At 44.4% G+C, this 20,183-nt stretch overlaps 2 protein-coding genes across 2 annotated transcripts in view; one reads left to right on the forward strand and one right to left on the reverse strand.

Moving 5' to 3' along the window:
• The window catches only part of LOC113430845 (BOLA class I histocompatibility antigen, alpha chain BL3-7-like), a 36,495-nt gene extending 22,244 nt beyond the window's left edge, over window positions 1-14,251 (forward strand). Inside the window, 5 exon segments of the mRNA XM_087953904.1 lie at window positions 9,693-9,865; window positions 9,867-9,969; window positions 11,342-11,626; window positions 13,622-13,720; window positions 14,211-14,251. Coding sequence (XP_087810030.1) covers window positions 9,693-9,865; window positions 9,867-9,969; window positions 11,342-11,626; window positions 13,622-13,720; window positions 14,211-14,251 — 701 coding nt within the window.
• Window positions 1-20,183, reverse strand: part of LOC113426549 (major histocompatibility complex class I-related protein 1-like) — a 405,199-nt gene that overhangs the window by 251,187 nt on the left and 133,829 nt on the right. The gene's annotated exons all lie outside the window — the stretch shown is intronic.

Raw genomic sequence — 20,183 nt, forward strand, 5'->3', positions numbered from 1 at the left:
TCCAGCAGGCACCGGGTTTTTGCACCAGGTGACGCAGTCTATGCAAAAAACCTCACCGGAGACCCACTATGGGTACCGGCAACTATAACCCAGCTGACAGGACCACACTCCTACCGGCTACAGACAACCGACGGACAAACATGGAAACGCCACATCAATCAACTAAGATCAAGAATAAGAAACACAACCGACACGCAAGCAAACACAGACGACCCCATGGACACAAACCAAGAGGGGAGGAATACACAGGGGACAAGAAGAAATAGAAAATAACCAGCAATACTCACCAGCAAACAGCCAGCTCGAAGCCTCACCAGAAAGAAACAGCCAGGCCAGCTCAACCAGCCCGGAAAGACCAGGCGGGAGCAGCGAGAGTCGCGGCTCGACCAACCCGAATAGACCGGGAGGGAGCCACGACAAGAGGCCCGGCAACACCTTCCAGGCGGTTCCATCAGGGAGACCAAGAGAAACAGAGGTCCCGACCGAACCGGCCGAGAACCAAACAACAACTAACCTGCGCAGGTCCAGTAGACAAGTACGGAGCCCCGCCTACCTACGGGACTACATTACGTAGGACCGAACCAAGAGGGGAGGGGTGTTCTGTACAGTTAATTAGCATTCTTGTAAATCCCGCGCCGTGATTGGCTAAAGCGCGCGGCGACCGGATTGGCCGAGCAAGCCGCATCGATTGGCCCGTTAAGAATCTCCCGCGATTGGACAAGCCAAGAGCGGGAGATTCGAAACGATGTCATTGGTCACGGCCGCCGCGGCTTGAGAATAAAAAGCCGCAGTTTTTCCCTTCCAAGCTAAGCATGTACTGGAGCACAATAAAGAGCTGAACTTGTCACTGACTCCGAGCTTCCTTCCTGCGCCGGACTCAACACTGGCGACTATTTTATTTATTTATTTATTTATTTGATTTGCCAATTGTTTACAAGATAATAAGTACAAGATAATAAGTATAAATGTATACATAGTTGTGAATACATGAAATGGGTACATATAAGAAAAATAAAAGAATAAGAGAAACAATAGGACAGGGACGGTAGGCACGTTGGTGCGCTTATGCACGCCCCCTACAGACCTCTTAGGAAAGGGGTGAGGTCAATAGTAGACAGTCTAAGGTTAAAGTTTTTGGGGTTTGGGGAAGAAACTATAGAGTCGGGTAGAGTATTCCAGACATTGACCACTCTATTGCTGAAGTCGTATTTCCTGCAATCAAGTTTGGTGCGGTTTACTTTGAGTTTGTATCTATTGTGTGCTCTTGTGTTGTTATGGTTGAAGCTGAAGTATTCATTGACAGGTAGGACATTGCAATGTATGATTTTATATACCATGCTTAAGTCAGACCGAAGACGGCGTAATTCAAGGTTTTCAAGTTCTAGAATTTCAAGTCTGGTGGCATAAGGTATTCTACAACGAGTAGAGGAGTGGAGAACTCTTCTTGTGAAATATTTCTGGACTTTCTCAATTGTGCTAATATCAGATACGTAGTGTGGGTTCCAGACTGATGAACTGTATTCGAGTATTGGTCTAGCAAATGTTTTGTATGCTCTGGTTAGTAGTGTGATATTACCAGAGAAAAAGCTACGTAGGATTAGGTTAACAACTCTTAATGCCTTTTTGGCTATGTAGTTGCAGTGGGCTCTAGCACTTAGATCATTAGAGGTGAGTATTCCAAGGTCCTTTACAGAGCTTGAGTCATCAACAAGATCTTGACTATTCAGCTTGTATTTTATTTTCTGATTTTTTTTTGCCAATATGTAAGACAGAGCATTTATTTGTTGAGATTTGAAGTTGCCATTTGTTTGACCACTCTGATACATAGTCAAGATCTTTTTGTAGGGTAGCAGTATTGTCTGTGGTATTGAACAGCTTTACATCATCAGCGAAGAGAACGCAATTGCTCTTAATATGATCACAGAGGTCGTTTATGTAGAGTATGAAGAGAGTTGGTCCTAGAACACTGCCTTGGGGAACACCACTATTGACAGGTACTGGATTTGATAGTACTCTCCCGATTTTGACCATTTGTTGTCTGTTTGACAGGAATGCTTCTATCCAGTTATTCAGTTGTCCAGAGATACCATAGGATTTTATTTTTAGGAGTAGTTTGTCGTGTACCACTGAATCAAAGGCTTTACAGAAGTCTATGTAGATTGCGTCTATTGCTTTGCCCTGGTCGAGTTGTGTCGTCCATATGTTTTTGCAGTGTAAGAGTTGCAGATTACAGGATAGTTTTTTTCTGAAACCAAATTGTTTATTGGAGAGTAGGTTATTTGTCTCTAAGTGAAGGATGATGGATTGGTTAATAATTGATTCCATGACTTTACAGGTGACGCAGCATAAGGAGATTGGCCTGTAATTTTCAACTAGGCCTGGGTCTCCCTTTTTGAAGATGGGGATGACTGTGGCTTGTGACCATAGGTTAGGCAAGGAGCTGGTTCTGAAAGATTTTTCAAAGATTATGCTTAGAGGTTTGGCTATGGCAGTGGATAGCTTTCTTAAGAAGTAGGCACATATTCCATCCGGTCCAATAGATAGAGATGGTTTTAGGTTGCGTAGTGCTTTTTCAACATTGTCTTCTGTGAAATCGATATGTATTAGATCATTGTTGTTATCTGTGGTACGGCTAGGAAATACTGGGCATGATCCATTGCTGTTTACAAATACTGAGCGAAGAATGTGTTAAAGATGTTGGCTTTAATGGTGTCGTCGTTGCAGTCTTTACCATCAGGTCCTATCAAGGGAGGGATGGACCTTGAGTCTTTTAGTTTGTTGTTTACAAAATTGTAAAAAGCACGGGTGGAATTGGTGCTTAGAAGGTTTTCCTCTTGTTTAATGTGATAATTGGTGCATTCGGTCTTTATCTGGTGGCATAAATTTTGTATCGGTTTTTGAAATTGGCAACGTGACCAGATTTGTTTTTCCGCCAGAGTGATCTCTTTTGGATTGAAGTTTCCTTATTGATATGGGTAATCTGCTTTTTGTTTTGTTTTGGGAGTTGTTGTTGGTACATATAGTTTGATGACTCTTTTGACTTCAAGTAAAAATATGTTGTAATGGTCTTCAACAGTATTGCATCCAGTGAATAGAGATTGCCAATCAAGGGATGAGAGATCGTTGTGTATAAGATCATAGTTGCCTTTTTGAAGTTACAATTGGGAATTACATCATTGTGGTGATTTTTGTGTGGACGTATGTTGAGACAAAAGTCAATCATATTGTGGTCGCTACTGGAAAAGGGTTCTTTAGTTTGTATTCCGTAAATTAAATTCAAACTATTGCAGAAGATGAGATCGAGGCAGTTGTTTAGTCTAGTGTTGTTGGTTACTAGTTGTTCCAGTCCCAGATTTGTAGTAGCATTGTAGAAGGTTGTGTGTATGATTTCAGTTGTACAATCATTTAGGGTCCAGTCAATATGAGGTAGATTGAAATCACCAAGAAAGATAAAAGGGTATGGGCAGGATGCAGCCCATGTTAGTAATGTATTTAGCTTGTTTACATGTTCGATGTCATAATCAGGTGCTCTGTAACATAGTAAGAATCGAATTGTGATATTTAAGGATAGTTCACAGATGATGGTTTCAGGAAGAGCAAGCTCCTGGGTAACTTGGATATTTTTTAGATGTAAGGATTTTTTATAGAAGATAGCAACACCACCTCCTCGACGATTTTCACGATCTGATCGGTAAACATGATAGTCTCTTACTGTGGTAATGGAGTCGGGGAGAGATGCATTGAGCCATGTTTCACAGACAAATATAATGTCAAAGTTAGCCATATTTAGGAGGATGAGAAATTCAGGTATTTTATTCACGAGGCTTCTTGCATTGAGTAGTTTGCATTTAAGGCCGGCAGTAGTTGGAATTGAGGTAGTTGGGGGCGTGCGTGCCTAGTCTTGGGTGATGGTGGATCGGTTGAGGTAGGGTTGTGGTTGAGGGTAAAAGCTGAGTATTGGGTTGCGTGGCTTACTTTTGATACAGTCAGCATGGTAGTCAATGTACAGGTCCTTCTCTCCATTGTCTAGACGGTTTTTGAGTTCAATGCGGAGTACACGGGAGCGGGCACGTTGCTGTATGGTTAGGTCAGGCGGCAACGGAGGTTCTTATGGTTGGTGTTGGTTTTGGCGAGTGAGTTTATAGTATAAATGAATTTACGTTTGCTTGTTTCATTTTTGCAAATGACTCTGCACAGGCGTTGGGCTACAGAGCCGTCACTGTTATTGAGCTCTCGGCCAATGCGTGAAATGTCAAGTATTTCATCAGCGGAGATGGTTGATGCTTGATAATCCCTGATGATGTTTCGGACAGTTGTGATGTCATCATTGTTATTGGTGACCTCTAGACCAAATAAGATGGCGTTTGGACGTTTCCGTTCACGCTCAACAGCTTCTCTGATGAGGATTGGGATATCAATATTTGTCTGGGTTGTGTTTATTTGTGGATTGGGTTTTGGATTGGGTTGTGGTTGTTGGGTAGAGATGTGGTTTGTAGCTATTGGAAGTTCAAGTTTTTGCGTTGTTTCTTTTTTTTTCAAGGTTGGATATTCTTTCTTTTATGGCGTCCAGGGATGCTACTATGGTTTCAATGGTATCAATTCTTTCCAACAGATCCAGTTTGGGTTTGCATGCGTCCAGGGATGCTACTATGGTTTCAATGGTATCAATTCTTTCCAACAGATCCAGTTTGGGTTTGCATGAATTGCAGTAATATGGAAACTCATTGGATGATTCCAGGTATTGAATAAATTGCTCGGTTAATCCCAAGCAGTCATGATGAGTGTATTTCTTACACAGAGAACATTTGATGGAGTTTTCATTATCCTTTAGATTTTTGTAGCATTTAAGGCATGTGCAGGAGTCTTGTGGATCATTGGTGGGGATTATGTTCTCTGTAGGTAGTGCTTTGGCATAGGATTTTTTTCTTGTCATGGTAGGTTTGTTAAGATGGTACGTTGATTAAATTAATTAATGGAACAATATCACACCAATCAATCATCAATTGCAGTAATCTCTCTAGTCAGATAATATTTCTGGGCAACAATCAGCCTAATCAATTAAATATTCTAAACACTAATCAATTAATTACACTAATCATTAATCACACTGTTCATTTAAATTCACTAAATCATTGATTTTACTATTCAATTAAAATTACATGCATATTGATCTTTTCAACTAGTCAGTAATAACACTATTTGCACTAAACACTCTAGTCACACTAATCAATTAGGACCATAAATCAATTGAACCATTAATAAAATATTTTATAGAAATTGATTATCTAACGATTATCGGGTGGAGTATTCCAGACATTGACCACTCTATTGCTGAAGTCGTATTTCCTGCAATCAAGTTTGGTGCGGTTTACTTTGAGTTTGTATCTATTGTGTGCTCTTGTGTTGTTATGGTTGAAGCTGAAGTATTCATTGACAGGTAGGACATTGCAATGTATGATTTTATATACCATGCTTAAGTCAGACCGAAGACGGCGTAATTCAAGGTTTTCAAGTTCTAGAATTTCAAGTCTGGTGGCATAAGGTATTCTACAACGAGTAGAGGAGTGGAGAACTCTTCTTGTGAAATATTTCTGGACTTTCTCAATTGTGCTAATATCAGATACGTAGTGTGGGTTCCAGACTGATGAACTGTATTCGAGTATTGGTCTAGCAAATGTTTTGTATGCTCTGGTTAGTAGTGTGATATTACCAGAGAAAAGCTACGTAGGATTAGGTTAACAACTCTTAATGCCTTTTTGGCTATGTAGTTGCAGTGGGCTCTAGCACTTAGATCATTAGAGGTGAGTATTCCAAGGTCCTTTACAGAGCTTGAGTCATCAACAAGATCTTGACTATTCAGCTTGTATTTTATTTTCTGATTTTTTTTTGCCAATATGTAAGACAGAGCATTTATTTGTTGAGATTTGAAGTTGCCATTTGTTTGACCACTCTGATACATAGTCAAGATCTTTTTGTAGGGTAGCAGTATTGTCTGTGGTATTGAACAGCTTTACATCATCAGCGAAGAAGAACGCAATTGCTCTTAATATGATCACAGAGGTCGTTTATGTAGAGTATGAAGAGAGTTGGTCCTAGAACACTGCCTTGGGGAACACCACTATTGACAGGTACTGGATTTGATAGTACTCTCCCGATTTTGACCATTTGTTGTCTGTTTGACAGGAATGCTTCTATCCAGTTATTCAGTTGTCCAGAGATACCATAGGATTTTATTTTTAGGAGTAGTTTGTCGTGTACCACTGAATCAAAGGCTTTACAGAAGTCTATGTAGATTCGTCTATTGCTTTGCCCTGGTCGAGTTGTGTCGTCCATATGTTTTTGCAGTGTAAGAGTTGCAGATTACAGGATAGTTTTTTTCTGAAACCAAATTGTTTATTGGAGAGTAGGTTATTTGTCTCTAAGTGAAGGATGATGGATTGGTTAATAATTGATTCCATGACTTTACAGGTGACGCAGCATAAGGAGATTGGCCTGTAATTTTCAACTAGGCCTGGGTCTCCCTTTTTGAAGATGGGGATGACTGTGGCTTGTGACCATAGGTTAGGCAAGGAGCTGGTTCTGAAAGATTTTTCAAAGATTATGCTTAGAGGTTTGGCTATGGCAGTGGATAGCTTTCTTAAGAAGTAGGCACATATTCCATCCGGTCCAATAGATAGAGATGGTTTTAGGTTGCGTAGTGCTTTTTCAACATTGTCTTCTGTGAAATCGATATGTATTAGATCATTGTTGTTATCTGTGGTACGGCTAGGAAATACTGGGCATGATCCATTGCTGTTTACAAATACTGAGCCGAAGAATGTGTTAAAGATGTTGGCTTTAATGGTGTCGTCGTTGCAGTCTTTACCATCAGGTCCTATCAAGGAGGGATGGACCTTGAGTCTTTTAGTTTGTTGTTTACAAAATTGTAAAAAGCACGGGTGGAATTGGTGCTTAGAAGGTTTTCCTCTTGTTTAATGTGATAATTGGTGCATTCGGTCTTTATCTGGTGGCATAAATTTTTGTATCGGTTTTTGAAATTGGCAACGTGACCAGATTTGTTTTTCCGCCAGAGTGATCTCTTTTGGATTGAAGTTTCCTTATTGATATGGGTAATCTGCTTTTTGTTTTGTTTTGGGAGTTGTTGTTGGTACATATAGTTTGATGACTCTTTTGACTTCAAGTAAAAATATGTTGTAATGGTCTTCAACAGTATTGCATCCAGTGAATAGAGATTGCCAATCAAGGGATGAGAGATCGTTGTGTATAAGATCATAGTTGCCTTTTTGAAGTTACAATTGGGAATTACATCATTGTGGTGATTTTTGTGTGGACGTATGTTGAGACAAAAGTCAATCATATTGTGGTCGCTACTGGAAAAGGGTTCTTTAGTTTGTATTCCGTAAATTAAATTCAAACTATTGCAGAAGATGAGATCGAGGCAGTTGTTTAGTCTAGTGTTGTTGGTTACTAGTTGTTCCAGTCCCAGATTTGTAGTAGCATTGTAGAAGGTTGTGTGTATGATTTCAGTTGTACAATCATTTAGGGTCCAGTCAATATGAGGTAGATTGAAATCACCAAGAAAGATAAAAGGGTATGGGCAGGATGCAGCCCATGTTAGTAATGTATTTAGCTTGTTTACATGTTCGATGTCATAATCAGGTGCTCTGTAACATAGTAAGAATCGAATTGTGATATTTAAGGATAGTTCACAGATGATGGTTTCAGGAAGAGCAAGCTCCTGGGTAACTTGGATATTTTTAGATGTAAGGATTTTTATAGAAGATAGCAACACCACCTCCTCGGCGATTTTCACGATCTGATCGGTAAACATGATAGTCTCTTACTGTGGTAATGGAGTCGGGGAGAGATGCATTGAGCCATGTTTCACAGACAAATATAATGTCAAAGTTAGCCATATTTAGGAGGATGAGAAATTCAGGTATTTTATTCACGAGGCTTCTTGCATTGAGTAGTTTGCATTTAAGGCCGGCAGTAGTTGGAATTGAGGTAGTTGGGGCGTGCGTGCCTAGTCTTGGGTGATGGTGGATCGGTTGAGGTAGGGTTGTGGTTGAGGGTAAAAGCTGAGTATTGGGTTGCGTGGCTTACTTTTGATACAGTCAGCATGGTAGTCAATGTACAGGTCCTTCTCTCCATTGTCTAGACGGTTTTTGAGTTCAATGCGGAGTACACGGGAGCGGGCACGTTGCTGTATGGTTAGGTCAGGGCGGCAACGGAGGTTCTTATGGTTGGTGTTGGTTTTGGCGAGTGAGTTTATAGTATAAATGAATTTACGTTTGCTTGTTTCATTTTTGCAAATGACTCTGCACAGGCGTGGGGCTACAGAGCCGTCACTGTTATTGAGCTCTCGGCCAATGCGTGAAATGTCAAGTATTTCATCAGCGGAGATGGTTGATGCTTGATAATCCCTGATGATGTTTCGGACAGTTGTGATGTCATCATTGTTATTGGTGACCTCTAGACCAAATAAGATGGCGTTTGGGCGTTTCGTTCACGCTCAACAGCTTCTCTGATGAGGATTGGGATATCAATATTTGTCTGGGTTGTGTTTATTTGTGGATTGGGTTTTGGATTGGGTTGTGGTTGTTGGGTAGAGATGTGGTTTGTAGCTATTGGAAGTTCAAGTTTTTGCGTTGTTTCTTTTTTTTCAAGGTTGGATATTCTTTCTTTTATGGCGTCCAGGGATGCTACTATGGTTTCAATGGTATCAATTCTTTCCAACAGATCCAGTTTGGGTTTGCATGCGTCCAGGGATGCTACTATGGTTTCAATGGTATCAATTCTTTCCAACAGATCCAGTTTGGGTTTGCATGAATTGCAGTAATATGGAAACTCATTGGATGATTCCAGGTATTGAATAAATTGCTCGGTTAATCCCAAGCAGTCATGATGAGTGTATTTATTTGATGGAGTTTTCATTATCCTTTAGATTTTTGTAGCATTTAAGGCATGTGCAGGAGTCTTGTGGATCATTGGTGGGGATTATGTTCTCTGTAGGTAGTGCTTTGGCATAGGATTTTTTTCTTGTCATGGTAGGTTTGTTAAGATGATACGTTGATTAAATTAATTAATGGAACAATATCACACCAATCAATCATCAATTGCAGTAATCTCTCTAGTCAGATAATATTTCTGGGCAACAATCAGCCTAATCAATTAAATATTCTAAACACTAATCAATTAATTACACTAATCATTAATCACACTGTTCATTTAAATTCACTAAATCATTGATTTTACTATTCAATTAAAATTACATGCATATTGATCTTTTCAACTAGTCAGTAATAACTGTGACTCCCCTTAGCAGCCGCAGATTCAGGCAACTTTTCTCTCTCTCTGGGATCCCTTCCTTTCCCCCAAGAGTCTCCCCTGCAGAGGAACAGCAGAAGGAAAGATGGAAGTGTCTTTTTTTCTCAGTCTCCCTTGGGATCCTCTGCTGTCTTTTCCAGCTTCTCCTTTTTCCTGGGGAGGTTCAGGGGCTCCATCCTGGGGGAAATGCAGGGAGGGAGGTCGAGGGAGGGGAGAAGGGCGGCTAGTGATGGGGGCTTTCTTTCCCTTGAACTCTAGGGAGGAAATGGGGGTGTCAGTGCCTGTGTCAAGGTCCCTGCAGGGAGGGAGGGTCTCTGTCTATCTTGAGGACTCCCCAAACCATCATCTTGTCCCTATTTCAGGCTTTCACATAATACAGACGATGTATGGCTGTGAACTCCAGACTGATGGGAGCAAAAGAGGGTTTGCTCAGTTTGGCTACGATGGGAGGACCTTCCTCACCTTCGACGAGGAGACCCTCACCTGGGTGGCTCCCAATCCCCAGGCCCAGATTACCAAGAGGAAATGGGATGCTATTCCAGGAGGGAATCAGAGAAGGAAAGGCCTACCTGGAGGAAATCTGCATTGATTGGCTGGAGAAGTACCTGTCCTATGGGAATGAGACGCTGCTGAGGACAGGTGAGCATCTGGATCCAGGCTGGACTTTCCTCCTTTATGGCCGGATTTCTCTCACACCTTCAGCCCCTTTGGGTCCCTTGTCTGGAGCCTGTTTGCCCTGGTGGGAATCCTCCTCCTCCCCTTCCAGCCCCTCTTGCAGGACACGGGAAGCCCTGTTTGGTTCCCATTGCCAGGCAGCCATTCAGTGGACCAGGAAATGCAGCCTCTCCCTGGCAGGAAAAGCCCTTCAGGGTGTCCTGTTCACTGCCCACCATGAGGCAACCATTTGGGGCTATTCAGTGAAACCCCCATTAGCCAAACTGTAGTCAAGAGTGATGGGCTCCCTTAATTTCCCCCCATGAACTCTCCTTCCCCCCCACATCCCACAGGGGCTCCCTCCCAGTCTTGCACCTGATTGGGGCACCTCCCATGGCCACCACTGTGGGGGCTCCTCTTCTGCCCTTCCTAAGACACCATCAGAGCCCCCACTTGGGCAAAGAAGCCCATGGATGAGGGGTTCTCTTTCCAGGGTGGGGGGATCCCCCATAGTTTGTGTAGATCTTTCTCTTAAACCTCAAACAGGTTCCCTCAATTCTGACTTAGTGACTCTTTCCTCAAAACGGCCCCCTCCCCACCTTCAGGAACACCCCCTCACCCCACAGGGGGTCACATTATAACCTTTTCCTGTGATTTGTTATTAATTCACCATCTAGACCACCCCTCCCCCTCTTGGCTCTTTGATCCCTCCAGGATCAGCTGGTTGAGATTAGGATCAATGGGGGAATCCACCCCCCCCTCAGATTGCCAACAGCCCCTCCCTGCCAGGGAGGACCTTCTCTCTCTTCCATTGGCATCACCTCCCTCTGCCCTCCCCCTTTTGAGAGACAAAATCTGTTTTCCAAATAGATCAGTGAGAAATTCCAAAATCCCTGAGCCCCTTTTGGCTTTGATTCTGGCTCTCTTGCTCATAACATTGTGGTTGTGTCCCTTGGAAAGAGGCCTGGAGCAGCCTCAGATTCTGGGGAGAAGAAGAGGAACCAAGAAGTAGGGAGCAACTTCTGTGTTGTTGTGGTTGTCTTGAAAGGGAACTTAAAAGACCATCTCCACTCTCCCTCCCCTGAAGGGAGCAGCCCAAGATCAGTCAGAGTTCAAAGCAGTCAGAGAGGAATTTCCTTGGACCCTCAATTTGGGAAAATCAAGAGTTCTTGTGGTTGAGCATTTTCCAGATTTGGAGCATTTCCTAAAACTTTTGGAGATGCTGCAGGTGTGAAGTTTAAATCCTGGGGTTAAAATTAAGTGCTGGGAGATTTTCCTGCCTCTCTAAGTTTCTCACCCCCCCCCTTCCAAGCTCTGGAGGGGCTGAGAGTTAATTCTGGGGGTGCCGTTTCTGCAGAGCCCCCAGAGGCGACGCTGGAGAGAGGCAAGACAGAGGTGGAGGATGGGATGGAGATGCACATCTGCCGCCTTGATGGCTTCTACCCCAGGGAGATCGATGCCTTCTGGACGAGGGATGGGGAGGTCTGGCTGGAGGACACCTTCCATAAGTCTGTGGCCCCCAACGCGGATGGGACCTTCCACTACTGGCTCAGCATCCGGATCGACCCCAAAGAGAGGAGCCGCTATCGGTGCCACGTGGAGCACGACGGCCTGCAGGAGCCTCTGGACCTGGCCCTGGAAGGTGAGAGGCTGCAGGGAGGGGAAGGCTGGGCTCTTTGGCAGGCTGGGAGGTGGTGGGAGAGGAATCTGGCCCCAGATGTGTCCAGGTGTGAGCAAACCTGAGCTTTCATCCATTGGTTTTTCCAGTGTTTGAGGTTGGTGCAGCTGCAGGGACCAGAGCACAGAACTGACTTCAGGGGATGGAAAGTACAGAATCCCATCCCAAGAGTTGGCCGATCCTGATGAAATGCCCTCAGATCCTCTCTTAGGCCTTCCCTGTTTCTTGCCCCCAGCACCAGAAACAGATTCCCTTTTGTTCACAATTCCTAAAGTAGAAGAATCAGGAGGAGTCTGGTTGCCCCTTTTCTGAAGGAAAATTCTGACTAAAATGGATGAAGTGCAGCCGACTTCAGGAAATGCAGAGAGTGGCTGGACTGATGCATCAGGAGTCAGAAAAGAGGCTAAGAAGTCTGAGTTTTATTTCCCATCAGAGACTAACAGGGTTTCCTGCTTTCAAGGTCAAAAGGTCACTGTGTGTTGCTTCTCTAAGAAAGAAGTTGCACCTTATTTTATGATCTGATATGTGAATTCCTGAGGCTCAGCATAAAACCCAAGGAAAAAAGCCCTCTTTCAAAGAGTTCTGTATATGCTCAGAAGTGTCCTTAACGTACACCGGACTTCCAAAGTGGCAAAATTCAAATTCAATTTTTTTATTGATGATTGTCACCAAGATACAAGAAATATTCAAATGTAATTGTTATGCTGATATCCCAGGCAAAATAAAATATTCCTTTTATTTTTGTTGTTGTTTATAGCAAGCACCAAATTCACAAGTGGAATGATTGCTATTCAATGGGAATCCTGAATTTTGTGCAAGAGAAATTTAAATTTAAACTTCCCTCCTCAAACCTGCTCCCCCCCCCCAAGCAATACCAATTTATAATGCCTTGGGAAGACCATCCGTGGAATTCTTCATCCAGTTTTGGTTGCCACGATATAGAAAAGATGTTGAGACTCTGGAAAAAGTGCAGAGAAGGGCAACAAAGATGGTTAGGAGCCTGGAGGCTAAAATCTATGAAGAGCAGTTGCAGGAATTGGGCATTTCTAGTTTGATGGAAAGAAGGACTGGGGGTGACATGATACGTCCCAATATCTCAGGGGCTGCCACAAAGAAGAGGCAGTCAAGCTATTCTCCAAAGCACCTGAGGGCAGGACAAGAAGCCATGGGTGGAAACTAAGCAAGGAGAGAAGCAACCTAGAACTGAGGAGAAATTTCCTGACAGGGAGGACAATTAATGAGAGGAATGGCTTCCCTTCAGAAGTTGTGGGGGCTCCATCACTGGAAGCATTTAAGAAGAGACTGGAGAGTCACTTGTCTGGAATGGTTTAGGGCCTCTTGTTTGAGCAGGGGGTCAGACTGGAAGACCTCCAAGGTCCCTTTCAACTCTGTTATTCCATTATTCTATTTCTGCCATTTGTGGGTCCGTCCAGAAGCTGGATATCACCCTATTCCATTTTCATGCTGACGTTCTGGAAGCACAAAATACAATTTTATGCTAGTTCTGGACTAGCCAAAGAAATGAAAGTGTGTACTTACAAAAAAAGTCTAGGTGATATGAACTATTTTACTTTAAATAATAAAATGCAAACACAGATCTGCCCAATTCCCAAAATGTTTTTGTTTAACAAATTTTGTTTATTTTATTGTGTTGGGGACGTTTTTGTTTTGTAAGCTGCTGAGAGTCACAAGGTGGCAAAGGGCTGCTTTTGAGTCCAAAAGCCAAAGATGAATCCAGCTGCCTTCATGCTGGGCTGGTGGGAGAAGAAGGCAGCGTCAGGAGGACACGTCCTCTAACAACGGTTAGCAAGGCTCCTTCATGTTACCTTGAGAAGGACACAAAAATGAGCTCATGGAGATTTTAATTTTGGGGAATTTCCAGCTTTCCCTTCTTTAGGTCTCTCTTGGGAAGATTGTTTGGGCTTCTCCTTCAATGATCTGCTCTTTCTCCCAATTCAGAACCAACCAATTCAAAATCCAACCTGGGGATCATCATCGGCTGCGTTGTGGCTGCTCTTGTCCTGGTGGGTGTGATTGCTGGGATCCTGGTATTCTTCAGTAAGTATCTTTTTTTGAGGGGGGGGTGATGGAAGGACCCCCTTTGGGGAGCTTCTTCTGGGCTTCCTTCTGTCCTGTTTTCGTAGCCCTCTGAGATCTCAGCCTCTCGCTGGGACTCCCGTCTCCATTCAGCTGAGTCTGAGATTCAGGCAGTCCTGTCTTCTTCTGAGTTGGGAAGAGGCTTCCCAGTTCTGTCCCTTTCGAAGAATTTGGTCAAAGAGCAGCAGAGAAGGATTTCCATGAAAATCTTCCTCCCCTCCCAGCTGCTGCTGCTGCTGCTTCCCCCAATTCCCCTCCATCCATCTTGGAGGCAGCAGGTCTCTCTTGGGGCAAATCAGGAGATACATTTGTATTTTGAAGATCTTTCTGTCTTTATAAATGGGACAAAGGGTCTGTGAAGTATCTCCTGGGGTTCTTCCTCCTACGGAGAGAGAGTTTGGATGATCTCTGGTGGATTGTTTTGAGCTTTCACTGATTTTTGTCCTTGCAGAGAGACGACAGGGTGGCTACAAAGCAACGCCAAGTGAGTGATTTGTCCTCTTTGCATGTAATCTCCAACTTAGAGCAGGGACCAGAGGCACCATTAGTTGAGAGGGGTGTGTGTGTGTGTATGTTTGCATGTGCTATCTTCCTCTTCATGCTAAGAACCAGGCTGGGGAAGATGGGCCCCCTTTTCATTACAGCCAGGCTGTTCTTGGAAGTGGAGTCCTCCAGGAGAAACTTCTGGGACAAGGAACCTTCAAGAAGATGAGAAGACGCGGCTGGTGGAAGGTCCCCCTGACTGAGGACATGCTCTGTTTCCCAAGGAGGCAGAAAGGAAAGGCTTGGCCAAATGAGACTCAGAAGCTCCATAAAATCAGGGATCCAAAGGGGGCATTTTGAGAGAAAAGGAGCTTTGGGGGATGCCAGCTGGATCTCCTCTTGGTCTCCCATCACAAGGCTCTCTAAGTACGAACTGGTTACAAAAAGCAACCTTGGATCCATCTGTATCTTGTTAGTCCAGCTCTGACTTCTGGCTTTGTGTGATATACATTTGAAATTTAAGAATTGTTTCCGATGCCTTTTAGCCAAAGCAGTTTGGTTCAATCTCTGTGTATTTGTGCAGTGATCACCAACCTTTGGGCTGCCGCCCACTGGTTGTCCATGAGAAAATTTTGTTGGTCCGCAGAGAAATATCTCCCCCAAAGCAATTAATCCATGCTGGGCAGGAACACAAGGCTGCCCCACCCACATGGCCCACCCACCCGCTGGCCCCCACCCTTTGGCGTGAGAAAACTGACACCGACAACACCCCATTCTGGACCTCTGAACTGGATGGTGAGGGCAGACTTGTCCACTCCACCCCCTCCCACCACCACCAGCCGGTACTTTTCCTGCCCCAGCCGTCCCTACAGCCCGCGGCCATCGAGGAAGAGCCCAGGCCAGGAGAGGCGAGCTGGAAGGTGCGGGAGCGCCACACAAATGGAAGTAAAGCAGCGCTCCTGCGCCTTCCAGCCGTCTCCATCGCTGCTTCAGCCCGCCTGTGCCGCCAGCCCCCTCTTGCTGCAACAGCACCGTTACCTGGTCCTGGCCGGCGAGGGCTGCGCTGCTTTTTGCATGTTGCACTGCCTGCAAATTTGCACGTTACAGGTGCCAGCCGCTACGGCGGAGATTTCCAACCCCACCACAGGCCGGTCCCATATTCCAGAGCTGCAGTAGTCAGCTGTGGTCATCCCGGAGCAGCTCATCCATGGCAGGCCGGTGCACAGGCCAGTCCTGTGACTACTGCAGCTCTGGAATATGGGACCGACTTTCCCACCAACATCAGCAAGCCACCGTCCGTCAAAATTCATGTTAGTGGTCCGCGGGATTTGAAATTATGAGTTTGATGGTCCCCGAGGTCCAAAAGGTTGGCGACCCCTGGATTTATGTGTCTTTGATTGTGTGTGTGAGAGAGAGAGAGAAAGGGAGGGAGGGAGCTGGAGTCAGAAAGAGCTGAGCTTCTCCCCCTATAAGCCAAGAGAGCAACCTGCTCACCCTCTTTTTCTTTCCTTCTTTTCCAGCAAGTGATAAAGGATCCAACAGTTCAGACCAGGGTAAGTCAGAGGAGCTGCTGCTGCTGCATGAGCCATTCTGTCCCTTTGGAAGATTCTGGGTGGACGAGGGGATGAAAAGAGGAGAAACTCCCCCCCACTTTTGAAAGGCCCTCCAGATCCATCCTCCTTTGTTCCCTCTGCTTCTGGTGGAACCATTGGAATAATTGCACCCACTGTGGCTTAGTGGGTGAGGGCACCAGGCGAGACCGGGAGTTCTAGTCCCGCCTTAGGCATGAAAGCCGGCCGGGTGTCCCAAATGTCACTTTCCTTGCACTGATTTGTTCTGCAGAGGAGAAGGGAAAACTCTCCCTGTTGGATTCAGGCAGGGGAGGCAGCCCAGAGTCTGCATGGTGGAGCCTGGTGGTCCCCTTTGGAGGAAGGAGCCCCCAATTCTTTGAGGGGGAAATAGGGAAACCACCAGCGATGCCATGATCCCCAGTGGCTAGGGACTCTTCTGCTGGCATAGATGGGACCTGGCTGACTCTGGAAGGGGAAGAGGTTCCCTCTCTCTCAGATATGCCCAGATGGGTTTAGGGTGTGGCCCCAACCGAGATCCCAGGCAGGATTGTTGGGGTTCCAGGGGTCCCCTGAGAATCTCTCCTGGCACTCAGGATGCTCCCACCCCACGATTCTGGTTGGGACTCCCTGTTTCTGACTCTGGGTTGACATGATGGGCTTGTGGCTACTGTACCAGCCTCCCTGCCGCATGGCCCCCTCCCTGCCTGAGCTGCTGGAGACCCTCTCAGGGTTGGCATGGACTTGCCCAGGATTATGGTCCTGGGAGTCTTCAATCTGCCGTCCTTGGTCTTGGCCTCAGAAGCAGCCCAGGGTTCATGGCCATCATGGCGTCCGTGGGTCTCTTCCAGATCGTCCTGGGTTCGACTCGAGACAGCGGCCACACACTGGACAGGATCTTTTTTTTAAATTATTTTTTTATTTTTAACATACAACAAATTCGTTCCATTTCAATCGTGTGTCATTTAGGTACATGGTTCATGTGCTTAACAGTTACTAATAATATTCTTCTTAACAGTATAAAAATATAATAATAATCACATTCCCATATATATAATATAAGTAATATTCAGGATGTCTATTACGCTAGTTTCTCTCATTGCTTTATAAATACGTCTAATCCCTTTTAATTAATTTTATTTCCTAGCCATTTATAAAACAAGTCCCATACCATGTAATATTCAGATTCTTCTTTTTCTTTAATTTCTAATGTCAATCTATTCATTTCTGCACATTCAAATATTTTTCCAATTATTTTTCCCTCTATCGGTATTTTATCACTTTTCCAATTTTGAGGAAATACAATTCTAGCTGCTATTAATACATGTAAAATTAAGTATGTCTTTTCTTTGCTGTAACCTTCAGGTACCATTCCTAATATTTCAGGATTCAAATGTATATGTTGTTTAATCATTTTTTCCAACCATGTGTGTATTTTGGTCCAATATCTTTTAGCTTCTATACAAGTCCACCACATACGGTTATATATTTCACTGGACCTGATTTTCTTGTTGGAGCAAAGGCAACATGATCTGATGGGGGAATCTGGATTTTATTTATTGTTTTAAATATTCCACATGGCAGTTTATTGAACTTTACTGTGAGCTGCCTAGAGTCACCTTAATGAGATGGGTGGGATGGAAGTTTAATTAATAAATCAATGAAAAGCTTTACGTCCTCTTGAGAAGTTTGTGAGGCTGAAGATGTTGAATGGAGAAGAGAGATTTCTCCTCCTCACAGGACAAGAGATTCATTCATTCTGTGTCTTTTTCTCCAATCCAGGGAGCAACCAGGCCGCTTAGCAGCCCCCTTGCAGGTGAGTGGACTGGTGGGGGCCACATGGGGTGAGAGGGAGGGAGGGAGGGGAGGGCTTTGGGGTCCAAGGACCAAGGGAGGGTGAAGAGACTTTGGAAATCCCTCTTCTCTCTCCGGTTCATCCCAAACACTGGAAGGGAAGGGATTTGGGGGAGAGGGCTCGGGGGAGGGGGTCTTCCTGCCCCCCAAACTCTGATCCTGTGGCGCCTCTCAGGCTCTGCCTGTCTTGGTCCCACTAACCCTTGGGTGCTTCTTCCCTCCTCCTCCCAGTGGAGACTCCCAGCATAAAGAGAGAGGAATGAAGAGGGATCAGCCTCCTCCTGAATTAGGCCGGGCTCTTCGGGCCTTTCCTGCATGCTGGAACCAGGATAGATTTTGGGTCTTTCATCGCTGCTTTTATCGCTAAATCGGTAAATGTTTTTCTATCATGATTGAGGAGCAGAGGAGAAAAGGATGTATTATGTGTTAAGGTTTCAAATTGGATTTCGTAAATAATAGTTTATAATAGGTAGGTTGCATAACACCCTTAATGGGCTTTTGCTGATTAATCTTAGTGGATAGAGATTAGAGGTTGAAGATTAGAGGTTTTAGAGAAAGAGAAAATGGGGTGAGGAGGAGGATGAAGAGTTCATTGGTTTTACTTTAAGAAAGATTGATAAGTTGTTAATTTTCATTATATTTGTTGAGGATAAAGGTAGAGGTTTCTTTTTCTTGTATATCTGTTTAATGTAATCTTTGATGAAACTGTTACTAAAAGAAGAAATGTGCATTCTGAGATTTTTGTCACTAAAATAGTTAATGCATTCTTAATTGATTATTGCACGGCTATTTGACCATAAATTTGATAACACAAAGTTTGACAAATAATGAATATGCTAAGTATATTATTTGACACTGATTTTTATATAGATTGCCATTTACGGATTTTCATGATTTAGAAAAATGGAACATGAGATCAATTGCAGAGTCAGGTTGCTATGTCCTTAACAATGGCACATATATTACAAAGTTTGTCAAAGTTGTTTTCTGAAAATAAATGGTTTTGATTTCTTCTTACCTGACAGTTTCTGCCTCTTAGTGGAAGATGGAAATAACAAAGATTTTCCCCTCCTTGTTGATCAGGGACCCCAATTTCGCTCTGAGTGATAGGAAGGGGAGGAATCAAGGGGAGAACTGGGGGGGCTCCTGTTTTCTCCTTTGGGGGGGAGGCAGCCATTTTGTTCCTGTCTCCAGAGGTTTCTCCGGCATCACCAGCTGATCATTTGCAAAATGGCTACTTGGCCTTGGCTTGGGTGTGGCAGCAACAGAGGCTGCTTTTCCCTCCAATCCACCTTTGTCTCAGGTTGTTGTCCAAGTGGCTGGTCTTTGAGCCTCACCCAGGGGCCCTTCAGAAGAGAGTTCAGTGACCGGCCAGAGCCTTCCTGGTCCCCTTGCAGAAGGGCAGCTTCTCCTGTTCCTCACAGATCCTCTCTGGGGTCTTCAGGTGTGATGATGCAGGGGTCCAAGAGTGGGGAGACCCTGGACTGATAGGAAATATGCCCCCCATATTACAGGGGATGCTTTGGGGCCACGGAGGAGTGAAAGGGAGGGGGGTCTGCCCTCCTCCCCCCTCAGGACTAGCCACCTTTGTCCTTTTGACAAGCAAAGTCAATGGGGAAGCCAGCTTCCCTTAACAACCGTGTTACTAACTTAACAATTTGAGCGATTCACTTAAGAACCGTGGCAAGAAAAGTCGTAAAATGGGGCAAACCTCACTGAACAAATGTTTCACTTAACAACAGAAATGTCGTAAGTCAAGGACCACCTGTAATGCTTAAGGCACCAGGCTAGAACTCAGGAGGCAGTGAGTTCAAGTCCCGCCTCAGGCACAAGAGTCAGCTGTGTTATTTTGGGCCAGTCATGGTGTCTCCACAGGGTTGTTGTGAGGAAAACAGGACAAGGAAAGAGTGTTATTTGTGTCCTCAGCCTTGAGCTCTTTCTGAAAATGATAAAAGCGGGATATGGACAAACAAACTCACGGGCTGAACTCTCTCCCGATCTCAAGGACGCCTGAAAGAAGAAAGGCCAGCGTGGTTCAGCCTGATCTAAAGTCCAAAAGAAATAATGTCCCAGTGGGTTGGTGGTAGAGCCTTAGTCATGTCCTTCCTTGATAACTTTAAGGATTTGCGGTTCAAGAACTGGAAAATTATAAGTAGACACCTAAAGAAAAAAAATAATTGTGTGAAAGTCTTCTTTGCCTCTTTCCTGGGGGGGGAAAAAAACCCATTTAATGACTGTGTTGAGATTGAATCGCTTTATTGCCTTCTAACTTCTATCGCTATTCAACTTGCCAATGAAAAGAGGGGAGGGGTGGAATGCGCAGGGAGGAAACTGGGTGCCTAGACGCCGTCCTCAGAGGACGAGAACTTGCACAACGCCAAGGTCACAACTGCAGGTGTTTGATGGAGAAGTGGACTGTTCCCATAACAAAAAGTAGTTTTACAATTGGATAACGGGAACATCTGAGTGGTGGGAGAAAGGGAGCCTCTTGTTTAACTGAGCAAACTTTCACACGGGAA

This window comes from Notechis scutatus, chromosome 2 (assembly GCF_049901735.1).
Source record: "Notechis scutatus isolate UNSWTSFEM ecotype Mainland chromosome 2, rNotScu1.2, whole genome shotgun sequence".
Taxonomy (NCBI): domain Eukaryota; kingdom Metazoa; phylum Chordata; class Lepidosauria; order Squamata; family Elapidae; genus Notechis; species Notechis scutatus.